A 15342-nucleotide genomic window follows, 5' to 3' on the forward strand; every position below is an offset into this window, starting at 1 on the left:
GAGGAAGAGAGAGGTCAAGAGAGGATATTTAAGAGGGGAGAAATCTGGATGGTGGTGGAAAACATCCAGTAGGGAGGAAGGGAGGAAGCAGAAAAGAGAATGGCTGGAGCCATGTCTTAGGTAGGGGCTGGGGAGAGTATGGACAGTTCCACCAGCAGGAAGGCAGAGTATATGGACACAGATGCAAATAGTTGGGCAGACCCAGTGTTGGAAGTCTGTGAAAATTCTCTTCTTATTGCTTCCATTTTCTCAATGAAATGGAAAGCAAGATCATCACCCAATGGCGAGAATGTGGGGGAAAGTGTTGAAAGTTTGAGAAAAGAGAAAGTATAAAACAGACATTATGGCAAGTAGCAAAGTGAGGGAAAATGTAGTATGATTCTAGAAAGCATGAGAAACTCTTTGAGGTTAATGACCATGAATTTAAAATGAGGCCAATCAGCATGATTATGTTTTTCTCCAGCCATGTTCTGTTAAACATGGCAAGTAGAGAGCGGGCAGAAAGCTGGATTTAACTAGAGTTATGGTTTTGCCAAGCAAATATGATGAAGGAAGAAAGGGACACAAGAGTTGAAGGGGAATGTAAGGAATGTAACCACAGTATTTAAGCTGTGTAAGGACTGACGCGTGAGGACATGAGGTAGCTATCCAGCAGTGAAAAGGTGTCAGAATTCAATCACTTGGGGATGGGGTCAAGTGATTATTGACAGTCAAGAGATTAGTGAGACTAAAGGGAATGAGCTGAAAAGAGAAGGATGGTAGTTAAAGAATGAGATGATTAAAAATGTGATTCCAGGAAGGTTGTAAGTTTGGTAATGATGACACCCAAGGAATGGCAGTGGGAATGGGTAGATGAGACAAGGAGGAGATCAAGATGTCTGTGGAGGACACCTAGGAATTCAAAGAGCAGGGTATTATAAGCATCATCCCTGTGGATACTGAAATCCTCAAGAATTATGACAAGTGTAACACTGGAGAGAGTGACAATGCCCTGGGAGCTGAAACCTCTGGGCCAGGAAGTAACTCGGGGATCAGAAGATGGCTACTTTGGTTGTATGTATACTGGTTGCGGGGTACAGGCTGATGACATGAAAATCAAAGATGAGGTTCTGAGGTAGAAATAAAAGAGAATGAAAATGAGCGGCAAGAGGAAGATGAGGGGTTTAGGAGAAAAAAGCGCAGATGTCACAGAAGATGGCTGGAGAGAAAGCGGTAGCATAGCCCTCGGAGTCTGAGCTCTTCAGATGGATCAAAACAGTAAGATGTAAAAGAACATTAAATACAGAAATTACAATGCTAAGTTGTAATAATGACATTTTTGTGGGTGAAAGGTCGCCCTGACAAATTGTAAGCAATCATAGAGAGATGTTGAACGATGTTTCTCAAATTGCAAGCAGCCAGGGGAGGTGGATAAAATGCATATTCCTAGGTCCCATGTCATACTACTGGAGCAGAATCTCTGACAGCCTAAACAGGACCTCAGGAAGTCTTAGGTACACTGGAGAACCAATGGCATGGACAGAGGAGGGGAGTGGCAGATGCAAGGGAAAAGAGTGACAGCCCTGCACTGTTGCTTCATCCACCTTGGGCAGTGTTAACTCGCCGCCTCTGGTAAGTCATGTGGGAATCAACACACAATAACCACAGAGTTATTCAGCCTTAATAAAAACAAAGTCAGCAAAGAGGGGGGTAAATGGCTTACTACATCTAAATGGGAACTGAGGATAAACAACCTGATATGCACAGTACTCTGTACAAAAAGCCATGTACTTTCAACATTTACTAAGCCCCAACTCTGTTAGGTGATAAATAAGACAAGGACACTGCCCATGGAGGACTGCTAGGAACTGGTGGTCAATATTTCTCAATATTGGCATTCTGGGTACAATAATTCTTCCTGTGTGGAATGGTCCTGGGCATGTTTAGTGTCCCTAGTTCCTATCCCCTCAACACCAGTTTCACTCCCAGTCATTTGAACAACCAAAGCAATGTCTCCATATATTTCCAGATGCCCTCAAAGGGTGGTACTGCCCTACTGAGAACTACTGAGAACGAGTAACCCCATCAACCCCAGGAGACCAGGTGATGACAGGATGTACCTCTGAAATAGCTCCAGGGCAGTCCTGGAGATGGCAGAAAATTGGTTTCAGAACTAGTACTATTAGAAACAGCACCTTCCTACAGTGAGGTTGACAACCACTATGAAGAAATTATTACTATGAACATACCTCTATTTTTCCAGTTAACCTCTCAATTTCAGACCGATCTTCCCTGTGATTTTTGGCATTTCCTCTGAAGTCCCTTACATGCTTTTTCTGTAGTTTTTCATAGCTTCTCTTCAGTCTGCCTAACTGTAGACACAGTTATTTCTAGACTTAAAATTTAAGAATTTGTAAACAGTGGTGGTGGAACAAATTGGTATCATGAAAGCAAGAGCAGTGCTAAACAGTACTATCGAAAATAGACTGAACATGTTAGATTTGCAAATTAAAACAATTCAAACCTGCATATAAAAAATAAACACTAGAAGAGAAAGATACTGCATCGAAGAAAAAAATTGAGGGAAAGATACTCTTTAAACAAAACTTTATTATTACAGTGGCCTTGCACTTAAGAATCCCATAAACTAACCCATGATAAAAGCAGCAAATAAAAACTCCTTTCCTCTGTAGTTCTTGAGCCATTCTCCTGTGGAACACTGATATTCAATAAGCAGGAGAGGAGTTTTTTGGAATAAAGTAAAAAAAAAAAAAAAAAAAAAAGCGGTTTTTTTTTCCCAATCTGAAGAATAATATTGAGTTGCTAGAATTCTTACTTTTCTTATTTATCCCAAAATGCTTCTGAATATATTGGATTCTCCATTATTTAAAATCTAGTAACTGATTTAACTCAAAATTAAGATATTTAATATAGGTTCCTGGTATCAATATTTCATAGTATTATACAAAAACAGCTTTATTTCTTTCAGGTACTCAACTGAGAAACACATTTTAGAATCCCTGTTTGGATAGTACCAAACGTATAATTCGACAAGTCTCTTTTGCCTGAATTTAAAGAACAGAGAAATAGATTTCTACCCCTGTATCTCCCATGGATTATATACTTCCCACTTTATCAAGTAGAAACAGGCACATTAACAAAATTCTAATGGTTAAAGAGACAGAATTATACAACACATAATAGAATTAAAATCTCACTTCTTCATGTAGTTTCTTTAACTCCTGCTTATAGTCCATGGCCATCTCTTGTTTGACTTTTTCATGTTCGTCTACCTGTTGACGCAACATTACAACCTAGAAGCAAAAAGGTGGTAGTATTTTTCATTATTGGCATTGAAACAATATCTCTGAAACATAAAAATAGGAAATAATCTTCATGCTTTTCCATAAAAACAAGTTCTCAACTATATATTGTAATACCCCACTTCTTAGGAAGTCAAACATCTAATTATTTAATAACCTTTCTAAAATTTCTAGGTTTAGATGAAAACTTGCTCTGTTGGATTTATTCTCCCCAACAATTTTTATTAAAAAAAACTCATAAAAAAATTAAGATATACAACATTATAACAACCTTGGAAACTAAGATACTGAACAAAAAGTCAGTGAAGCTTCAAGAAAAAAATTATATAAATTAAAGTACAGAATAGTAATGTCAGATGGAAAGACAGCAAGAGACTTGAAACTGCTTAACCATTTACCTCACTTCAGAGAAATCAGTTCCACCAACCAGAGTAAGGACATTATCCTAACCCATTTTTCAATGGTTTGATACCAGCCACAGCTGGTTCATGACCAGCCCTCACCTCCATCAATATCCATTAGTCTTTCTCTACGTCTCTCCATAACTGGTTAGAATTTCATCTATTAATAAGTAAGGAGGGAGAGGGAGAATGGGGAACACTAGGTAATAATCACAATACAGAATGGCAATTTCAAAAACAAAACAAACAAGAAACAGATCTCAAAACTTCTCATCATTCACCTATATGTGGACTCTAAAAAACAAAACAAACAAAACAAAACAGAAATAGATTCATAAATACAGAGAACTGGTAGTTGCCAGAAGTGAGGAAGGCAGGGGGATGGGCAAAATAGATGAAGGGAATTAAGAGCTACAAACTTTCAATTATAAAATAAATAACTCTCAAGGATAAAAAGTACAACATAGAGAATATAGTCAATAATACTATAATAACTTTGTATGGTGACAATGGTAACTATACTTATGGTGAGCATTTCATAATGTATATAAATAACAAATCACTATGTTGTATACCTGAAACTAATATAATATTGTATGTATTAATTTAAAATAAAATAAAAACTATCAATCACCAAATACCTTAGCACTCATATTCTAATAAGTAATATCAATAAAGGAGAAAATAGAGGCATCTAAATCTTTGGGGCAATAAAAGTTCTCATCACACACACAAAAGTTTTGTAAGTACATATGGTGACAGATGGTAGCTAGACTTACTGTGGTGATCACTTCACAATAAATACAAAAGCTGAATCATTACATTGTACACCTGAAACTAATATAATGTTTTATCTCAATTAAAAAAAAAAAAAAAACAGAAGTGGCGCCTGGGTGGCTCAGTTGTTAAGCATCTGCCTTTGGCTCAGGTCATCCCAGGGTCTGGGATCTAGCCCCGCATCGGGCTCCTTGCTCAGCAGGAAGCCTGCTTCTCCCTCTCCCACTCCCCCTGCTTATGTTCCCTCTCTCGCTGTGTCTCTGTCAAATACATAAATAAAATCTTTTAAAAAAAGAAAAAAGACTTCTAAAAAAAACCAAAATTCTTATAAGAACAATTCAATTTTGCTGTATCTTTATAAACACCAAATAATTGAGTTTAATTATTTTTACCCAATTGGACAATTTTCATCTTTTAATTAGGCTATTGTATGCAATTACATTTAATAGACCTACAAGGTGCCCCCCATTATCTGAAAGTAGAGTGTTCCTATGAAACCTTTTGCAAGTCAAAATGGCTACAGCAAAGAAGCAATGATCATTTCATAAAAGTAAAAATCTTCTTCAGATTTCTTTCAGCTAGCGAAAACAAGTACTGATAAGTCTTTCGTAAAAGCAAAGTGGTGTAAGGCGACCTTTCAGATAGCAGGAGAAAGCTCCATCTGGATTTAAATCTCTCATCTTATTAAGTGCAATGTGTACTTAATAAGCTATATGATCCATTTTTCTCACTTTTCTTGCCTTCTTTGGAAATGATAACTTCTTATCATTTCATTTTTCTCCTGGATTGTAAAATATATACTCCAATAATATATCAATATATACTTTTAATAGTTCTCTCGAGATTAAAACATGGGTTTGCAACTTAACAAATGTATTGTTAATTAGTCATTTTACCCATTCCCAGGCAACCCAAGGACTACAGAAATACTTTAATTCCATTTATCCCCCAGCCAGACTTAAATGCCATTATAATTCTACATATGTTAAACTGAAAAGGCCTACTGTTGTTATATACAGTCAATATTCACTTAGATTTACCCAAGTATTTACTGTTGCCTTTCATTTCTTCCTTTATCTCTTGACCTTCCATTTGAGATCATTTTCCTTCTGCCTGAAGAATATGTAGTATTTCCTTGGTGTGGGTCTGCCAATGACAAATTCTCTGAATTTTTATTGATCTGAAAATGTCTTTATTTCATCTTTACTCTGGGTATAGATTTTTGGTTTGGCAGGGGGGAAAAAGTCATTTCTTTGTAAGGATCATTCTATTGTCTTCTGGCTTTCACTGTTTTAGCAGACAAGTCAGCTGTTTGGAGCTGTTTGGAGATAATCTTTTTTTCTTGTTAATCTTTTTTTTCCTTGATTGTTTTCAGACTTCCTCTTTGTTTTTAGCTTTCAACCTAGGTAAATATTTCTTTTTATTTATCTTGCTTGAGATTCTCAGACTCCTTAAATACATGGCCTTCTTCACTTTTGGCAAAATCTTAAGTTAATTTATCTTCAAATATTGCTTCTACCCATTCGCACTTTTTTCTCCTTCAGGGATTCCAAAAACACTCATATTAACCTTCTCACTGCATTTTCTTTCTCTTATCTTTCCTTTGTATTTTCCATCATTTGTCCATGTTTTATTCTAAACATTTTCTTTTGACCTATCTTCAAGTTCATTAATTATATTTTAAAATTTAAGGCCTTAATTTCAGTTACTTTACTTTTCAATATTATAATTTCCATTCATTTCACTTTATTTATGGTTTTCCACTCTTTCTTAAAGCGCTCAATCTTATCTTTTATCCCCTTGACCACAGTGAACACAGCTATTGCAAAGTCGGAGCATGGTAATGCCAGTATCTGGATTTGCCATGGGTCTGTTTCTATCTTCTGTTGCTTCTGCCTTTTTGCATTTTTGTTGTTCATCCTTCTGTGTCAGGGGTTACTTTCTGAGTGGGTATCAAGCACTGTATTTGCAAAATTATTTGAAGAAATAATTTAAGCCCCAGAATGGTGTTTTTTTCCTCCCTTTGGAGAAAATTTAAGCTTGCTTTTTCCAGGTTCCTGGAAGCCTTTGCACTTTGGAGATGCCTAGGCAGTGGCACTAAGATCACCTTATGCTGATTTCAGAAATTTCAATGTCTGTGGCTGAGTGGCAATTTCAAGAGGGCCTGTTCTATATCCAGCCCATCCTTCCTCATAGGGTGCTGCCTTTCGAGGTCCCAATCCAAAGTGAGGAGGGGTTCAGAGCTGCCTGGGACACCAAATCTTTCATTCTCTTAGCACTCTGAAGTTATAAAAAAACCCATTTAGTCTCTATCCTCTGAGCTACCTTCTCTAGTTTCAGCTAATAACTGCCCCAAGCCCCAGGCTCCTCCCTCAATCTCTAGCCAGCAGAGATCCTGGCCTGGTAAATTCTTCACTAGCTTGTTTAACACTCTACTTCAAGCAGACTTTTTTTTTTTTTTTAATTTAGTTTACCTAGTTGGTCTCAGTGGGTGGGCTGGTCCAAAATAACTAGTCCGTCCTTACCAGATGTTAAAGTCTGAAAGATTCATATTTAACTAAAAACATACTGAGTAAAATTTACTTTGAAAGCAGAATTCTACAGCCAATCAAACTTTCAATCAATGTTTTATACATATAAGATCTCAAAAGTATGTTCTATCAAAAATGGAGAAATAAAGATGACAGAATACAAAGAGACAAAAAGGAGAAAAGCATAGAAAACTCCAGAATAATAGTGAAGGGAGCTGCCAAAAGGACAGCTATCCAGCTAACCTAGAGAATAGTTTATCCTTATTTGAGAATGGCAAGCTCCACAAAAGAGAAAAAATAAAAGAAGGAGAAGAAATGGATAGATTACCTGATATATCTGAAGATACAGAGAAGACTTACACTTGTGTCAGAGAGTTTGGGAAGAATCAGTGGTAGGTACATTTTTAAAAAGCATCTGAGGGCGCCTGGGTGGCTCAGTTGGTTAAGCAACTGCCTTTGGCTCAGGTCCTGATCCTGGAGTCTCAGGATCGAGTCCTGCCTCGGGCTCCCTACTCAGCAGGAAGTCTGCTTCTCCCTCTGACCCTCCCCCCCCCCCATCCCCTCCCTCTCTTTCAAATAAAAAAAAACTTTAAAAAAAAAAAAAAAAAAAAGCAAATGAAAATGAGATAATTATTAATTCCCAGGAAAACAAAAAATTGTATAAGAAGTTTATCATTATACTATCTGACTCAATGTGAATAATATTTACCATCTTAATGATGTAAATACTAAATATTGATCTAACCAAAAATTAAGATCTATAATCCTGGCAGGATAAGGGGATGAAAATTGTATGTAAAAGACCAAAACTCTTATCTCTCATAGTAGCAAGTCATTAGATAAATAGCTAAAACTGAAAATTAAGAAAAATCAGTATTGAATGCCACTTAGAAACATGGGGAAAATACCAAAAGAAAGAATTAAAGGCATTGAAATGACCTCTTCAGAGAAGCCAGAATCCCAGCTTCGGAAGGGTGGGCAGGTGATTACTGTTTTTTCTTACCAGCCTTACAGAATCATTTTTCTTTTTACTTACTACACGTGGCAAGCATAAATATTAAATGTAAAGATAAGATTGCTTAACTTTATTTCTGTTCCAAAGTCCGGTTCATAATGTGCACTCACCAATACTGAAATTTCTTAAAGAAAAAAGGAGAAAAAAAGAGGCTAAATGCTGAGAGTGAGGAATGGCATTGGGCAGAGAAATGGGAGCCAAGGTTTGAAACTGTCAGTATGGGTGACAGAAGAAAGAGCTAAAATAACAGATCGTTTGAGATACAATTGAGTTTTCAAAGAACTTTCTTAAATAGTAACTCACTCTTCATAACAACCCTGGGACATAGACATTATATCCCAATTTTACACATGATGAAACAGGCTCAGAGAGGTTAGACTATTTGTCCAAGGCCAGTCAGCAGAAAAGAGGTAGAGCCAGGACTCCAAATTCCTTACTCATTTCATCAGGTCAACCTGCTCTGCATGGCATTACGAGTTATCACCAGCAGAAATGGCCATGAAAACCAACCCAAGCCCAACAATGTAATCAGAAAACACCTAAAGTATTCAATTACAAAATGAATTGTTTATGCTAGTACTCCTGCAAGCATGATCGGCACACAGGCTGGAGCTGGTCACTACAGCAATCCAGCACAAGGTAAGGAGCTTGAGGCAGAATGTGAAGCAATGACCTCACCAAACACACTGTTCCGTGCAGCTGGCATTTTTTATGTAGCAAAGCTTTCTAGGATGCAATATACTGATTTACATTCTGCTGAAAGCTTTCCATCTCACCACGGACTGTCATTTGAGTGGCACTGGTTCATACCACAGAGCTGCTTCTAGGCCTGTAACTTTCAAACAAATAAGAATGACAAAAACTTAAAGCTCTATTTTCTAACTCTTACATAAAAGTAGATTATGAATGTGTTAATACCAACACAATTTCACAGAAGAGCTCTGTGGGATAGATTCCCATTACTAGCGTTTGGTAAAAGCACTTTACTTCTAGAAACTTAATCAACTTTCAGCAACCCAATCAATGAAGCAGTAAATTGACCAGACAGCTACAATTCTAAATTTCTTTTATGTCCCCAGGCCAAAATTGTAATCTTCAGATCCTTACCATGGAACCTATCCATTCAATCCCTTTAATTTCTTTTTAAGGTATTAAGTAATGGCAGTAATGACCTTGACATCAAAACTAAGCTACAGGAATAAGTTTAAACAGCCCCAGAGTGACTCAATATTCTCATAATCACACATATGGGAATTTCTTTAATAGGTTTCTAACAAAATAAACAACTTAGATATCTATATACACATACAGTGTTTTTCTTAGCTAGGAAACCACAATCACTTTAACTTACTAAACAAAACTACTTTTGTTTTGCCCCAGGAAAAATAAAGAAGGGTAGCTATAGTAGCTTACCAGACAAGGAGCATTGACCTTCCCTAAATTACAATGTTTAAAAAATCAAATATGGGGGCGCCTGGGTGGCTCAGTTGGTTAAGCCACTGCCTTCAGCTCAGGTCATGATCCTGGAGTCCCGGGATAGAGTCCCACATCGGGCTCCCTGCTCAGCGGGGAGCCTGCTTCGCCCTCTGACCCTCCCCCCCTCATGCTCTCTCTATCTCATTCTCTCTCTCAAATAAATAAATAAAATCTTTAAAAAAAAATCAAATATGATTATCATTCCATGTACTTTTTTACCACCTTCTACATCTGCGCATGAGGTATAATTTTAAAATACATTCTTTTTTTTTTTTAAGATTTTATTTATTCATTTGAGACAGAGAGATACAGAGAGTGAGAGCATGAGCAGGGAGAGAGGCAGAAGCAGGCTCCTTGCTGAGCCAGGAGCCCGATGTAGGGCTCGATCCCAGGACCCTGGGATCATGACCTGAGCCGAAGGCAGATGCTTAACTATCTGAGCCACCCAGGTGCCTCTTAAAATACATTCTTAAAGGTCTATTCAAATTTTAAAATAAATTCCACTTTAGCAAATGGCATTCACAGAAAACTGAATTTGACGTGGCCAATTTTACTCTGTACTGCTTTGTCCCAAAGTGCAAATGGCCAGCCACTGAGAGATTCCCTTGACAAGCATAAAACACTTTTTATCAAGCCTAATTCTTTCCTTGTTACATGAAACATTTCTAAAATGACACTCTTGCTAAGTGTCATCAAAAGAATCACAATGTCAGTGTGTATATTCGCGGAAGTGTTCCCAAGTAAGCTAAGTAACAGCACTAATATGTGGTGATCCTACTGGTAGGAAAGTCCAGCAGAGTGGGGCTTGGGACCAGGGCTTCCCTACTTTTCCAGTCCTCACATGGACATTCATACCAGACATTTAGAAGCAATTCTTGGGCTTAGAAGTGCTTTGTGCTTCCCTTCCAACATTCCATGTTCTTCTTTTTACTGTACCAGCTAAACTGTGAGAAATCAATCAGCATATTAGTCGATTTTTCCCCCAAATCACCAATAACTAGTGGTGGTGGGATTCCAAGTAATTTTTATTTTTCTCTTTTCTTTCTTTTCCCCTGATTTTGAACAAGGGCAAATAAAAAATTTTTAAAGGGTTTTCTGAATTTTGTTTTTAAATAGAACCCAAAGAGGCAAATTACTGAATTTTGGGCTTAACTTTTTTACTCTAGCCATACAATGAGGCCAAAAACAACGTACATTAAATTCAGTCAATGTTAATACAGGCATGTAATAGGATGACGGCTAGACAAAGTTCGTGTAACACCCTTTACATTTTCTTAAAGAAGTTATGTATTGTATGTGAACAAGGTAATATGATCCTTGAAATAAATATTAATATTCTTATGTGTTTTCACAACGAATTCTTCTCCTAAAAGAAACCACGAGAATTAAAAGATAATACAGAAACTAACTTGACACACAAATGCTTTCTTCAACAAATATTTAAGAAACATACTTAGAAATGCAAACTGGTGTAGCCACTCTGGAAAACAGTATGGAGGTTCCTCGAAAAGTTAAAAATAAAGCTACCCTATGACCCAGCAATTGCACTAGTAGCTATTTATCCAAAGAATACAAACATAGTGATTCAAAGGGGCACATGCACTCCAACGTTTAGAGCAGCAACGTCCACAAGAGCCAAAATAGGGAAAGAGCCCAGATGTCCACTGACAGATGACTGGATAAAGAAGATGTGGTATACACACACACACACACACACACACACACACTCAATGGAGTATTACTCAGCCATCAAGAAGAATGAAATCTTGCCATTTGCAACAATGTGGATGGAACTAGAGGGTATTATACTAAGCAAAATAAGTCAGTCAGAGAAAGACAAATACCATATGATTTCACTCATATGTGGAATTTAAGAAACAAAACAGATAAAAATAGGGGAAGGGAAGAAAAAAAATAAGATGAAAATTGAGAGGGAGGCAAATCATGAGAGACTCTTAACTCTAGGAAACAAACTGAGGGTTGCTGGAGGGGAGGGGGAGTGGCTGATAGGGTAATTGGATGATGGGCTTTAAGGCAGGCACGTGATGTAATGAGCACTGGGTGTTATATGCAACTGATGAATCACTAAATTCTACCCCTGAAACTAGTAATACAGTACATATTAACTAAATTGATTTTAAATAAAGAATTTTTTTAAAAAGAAACATATTTAATATAAAAGCCAAGATCAAAATATCAAAAAGAGGAGTGAATCAACAGCTTTACCTCTTTGTGTTTCATATCCAACTGACCCCTAAGGGCCTTAAGTTCTCGTTCACGGATGTCCAGGCAAGTTTCGAGAGCATGTGTCTGCCCTTCCCATTCAGATTTTTTATGAGCCACCATTATGTCAATCTGTTTCATGAGCTCTTGTAGTTCTGCTTCACAGGATGTCAAAAATCCCCTGTAAATAAGAACATATGCCCATGACTTTTTCTCTTTCACATGTAAAAATATAGCAGATGTAAACCCAGCTGAGGTGGAACGATGTCAGTAAAGAAATTATTAGAGACAAAGAAAAGGATTTCTGCGCTTTTCCCTTTAACATTCATATTAAGGTGATTACTTATTCCACTGCATACTTGACCTTCCTCTAATAGCCAACCCTGAAGCCTAAGTCATTTGGTCAAACACAAGACTGATGTTTAAGTCCAGCTTGTGAGCGAGGCTTCCACAACCAACAAATAGCTCTTTTGTAATGTTTTAGGAATACTCTCAGGAAAAATCCAGGCAAGCTTGTCACGTTTTTAGCTAACCAAAATAAAAAGCCTTTGAAGTGAGTAGCTTATTGGGGAAAATGACAATACAATTTTAAGAGCTGTTTCAAGAGCCAGATTTATTTCAACTATTTCTTCCCAACTTATTATTAGAAACTTACTGCAACGGACCTTATTGTAAACTGCCTGAGGTCCTTCACAGTTACAAGAGATGCCAGATATCTCAGAGGCAGGAAAAGAAGCAAACATAGATGTACTGGATTCAAATAGGCTTCCAGAAATGGCCACAGAAAGCTGTAGCTAGGAAGGCTTAAATACTTTTTTATAAAAGCATTTGTTCTTAGTGTACAAAACTTCTGAACTTCTACTTTTGCTTTTGAAGAGGAGAAAATTCAGAGTGGGATGAAAGCAAGCAGCAAGCCGTTGCTGAGATGAGGCAAACACCCCAAAGAGAGATGCTGTCCAAAGACATGACATGGATCAGCTGAGCTTCCATTTAGCACTTTTGCCTCTATACCCAAAGCATAAAATGGTCAGAGGCATAACTTGGATATGCTTTTTAAACTCAGTGAGAAGCTTAAGGTCAAAAGCTAACTTACCCTTCATGTCCCCGATTTTGTATTCCTTCCAACAAAGCCTCCATCACCAAATCCCCTTTGTTTTGGCAACTGGGAAAGCAAAAAAAAAAAAAAATCAGTCAGGAGAAAATACATTGTAAGTCCTAACATTCCAACTTACAAACCTAAGAATGTGAAAGCATACAATAACAAATAACAATGAGAAAATGCAGCACTTCTTAGGATGACTGCAGAAGCAGTCAAGGAACATCACTTCAAGAAATATTCAAACCAAATACATTTCAGGCTAAAAGAAAATAACTTTTAATGATCTGAATTGCTGCTGATACTCTCCCCACATGATAGAGATCATACCTCATTGTTGTACCCCTGTGAACCAAGAGGGCTAGAAGCAGAGAGACACTGACAGAAAGCCTTCACAAAATGAGGGGAAGTAATTAGGGGTCACATATGTCAGAGGAAAAGTAGATCTTTTTTTTTTTTTTTTAAGAGACATTATAAAAAGGTTAAATGCCCTGAGCTTGAACTCTTCGGTCCATCATGGGAGATCTTACCCACACCCTTCAGATGACAGGCCTGTGAAGCTTCCTAGAACACTCTCCCTTCCCTCAAAGGCAACTATATGGGCCCTCCCTCCTCTACTTCCCCACTGCTAGTCTTTAACAGGTTCTTTCACAGGAGTTACACCACCCTGGGAATGAGGTTTTTGCACATCCTTTTTCCTTACTATTCTAAATCTAATTTTATTCACCTCCGCAGCTCGAGAGAGCGTAGTGTAGCGTTTCAGTATGGTACATGTTAGATGTTTCTGACTGAACTTATCACAATTCCCCTCCCTTTTCCCTCTCCTTTTGTGCAAGCTGGTCACAGAGAAGCATCTAGTAGAGAAAGAAGGGAAGGAGACAGAACAGATGCCATAGAAAGGGAAAGACACATCATAAAGAAAGGAAGGTGAGGAGGAGAGGTAAAAGATTACCCTTCAATTCAGAAGTGCCAATGAGAAGTACCTGTTGGTGGTTTCTCACCTCTACAAAATGTTAACCAATGTCAAACTACTTCTCACTCCTGGGACACTGTTTTTTCCTTAAGCCTTCAAAGGCTCAGCCCTGAATTAGTCTTTAGGTAATTCTGAAAAGCTGTGGTGGGAGGTTCTACCCCTTTGTCCTAATGCCTCGTGTAAAAATTACAATGCTCTGGAAGGGGATTCCTTCATTTAACAGAGAATTCAGTGTCGTACTAACCACCAGATACATAGTGATGAAAGACATGCTCCTTTTCAAGGATTTAATAATCCAGTATGGGAAAGAAAAAATTAACCCAAAATGTTCCCCCAAGTATAATAAATGTAGTGACAGAGGTGAGGACAGGGTGTCCTGGAGACACAGAGGAGAATGGAAGACTGGAAAATACAACTACTGCATGCTATTTGCATCCATTTCTGAAGTTACTAACAGAAGTATTTAACTATTTATGCACAAATATGGCAGAGAGGCTTTTTCTCCAGTTGGCTTACCCTTCACATTACACCAACATTAAATAAATTAAAACCTAAAGAAAGAGGTTTTCATGTTCTAATCCACTTTCTTTCAAACCATGATATGGTCAATTACAGCACAGTCTAGATTCCATGTCTTATTCCACTCTGGGGACCTGCCAGGCAGGGCCCAGTTCACACAGTACCATGTGGATAAAAACCCAGGAGAGAGTCCTACTCTGCAAATAAGTAGCTTTGTGTCCTTGGACTTCAGTTTTTGCATCTGTAAAATGAGCCATATGAACAATAATCCCCAAGGTTTCATGGCATTCTAGTAGCCAATTAAATGTCCACTGCAAATAGCATGCCCTTGCCTACTGTCACGGATATTTATTAAATCTGTAAGAAAGTGCTATTCCTAAGGACAGTGCCACTGAAGTCATTCAAAACTATCATCAGTAAAATTATACTTCTTTAGGTCATTTCCTTCTTAAACATTAATCTATTTAGCAATATAAATTTGTAACACATTTAGTAATATATTAATATATTTTCTAGATGACATTATTAATAATTAGCAACGTTTATGACAGAAGGTAACAGTCACTGAGTGTGCAACTGTTCTACCTCCTATACGCTGTCTGAGTCATTCTTCACAACACTCATAAAACATAGACACTATGACTTGGAGGAAACTGAGGCTTGGAGGGTTAAATAGGTTGACTATAGTAAACTACACATTACAGTCATAGGATCAAACCTAAGCAGTGACTGCCAAGTCCCAACCAATGTGCAATCTTTATAAATTTTACAGGATTCCAGACCTTAAAATACCTTCCTATTTTCTTTTGCTTTAATAGTGTCTTCTTGGCAATAAATGAAACCAAACCAAAAGGTCTGGGTACAGGAAAAAAATACAAACTCACCACCACGGACACCAGATGGCAGTAACACGATAGTGAAAATAGTCCCCATCTTGGGAAATTGCCATTTCAGAAGTAAAAATAATGGTCTAAGACTAAAACAAAGAGATCTCTGTTTTTAAAAAATGGGAGTGGGGGACCAGCAACA

At 37.5% G+C, this 15342-nt stretch overlaps 1 protein-coding gene across 9 annotated transcripts in view; it reads right to left on the reverse strand.

Annotated features, from left to right (window-relative positions):
* The window catches only part of CEP63 (centrosomal protein 63), a 59250-nt gene that overhangs the window by 36981 nt on the left and 6927 nt on the right, over nt 1-15342 (reverse strand). For 8 of the 9 annotated variants that reach the window (XR_004300089.1, XM_032408655.1, XM_032408653.1 and 5 more), the window contains exons 2-5: nt 12819-12887; nt 11729-11906; nt 3198-3293; nt 2229-2351 (exon numbers count right to left, since the gene is read on the reverse strand). Coding sequence is in view for 8 of the 9 variants with exons in the window: in XM_032408653.1 (XP_032264544.1) it covers nt 2229-2351; nt 3198-3293; nt 11729-11906; nt 12819-12887 (466 nt within the window). In the remaining variant the exon portion in view is untranslated. Of the gene's footprint in view, nt 1-2228; nt 2352-3197; nt 3294-11728; nt 11908-12818; nt 12888-15342 lie in introns of those variants that run through there. The other variant, XM_032408660.1, reaches the window with a different exon arrangement.

Source organism: Phoca vitulina, unplaced genomic scaffold (assembly GCF_004348235.1).
Source record: "Phoca vitulina isolate PV1807 unplaced genomic scaffold, GSC_HSeal_1.0 scaffold10, whole genome shotgun sequence".
Lineage (NCBI taxonomy): Eukaryota > Metazoa > Chordata > Mammalia > Carnivora > Phocidae > Phoca > Phoca vitulina.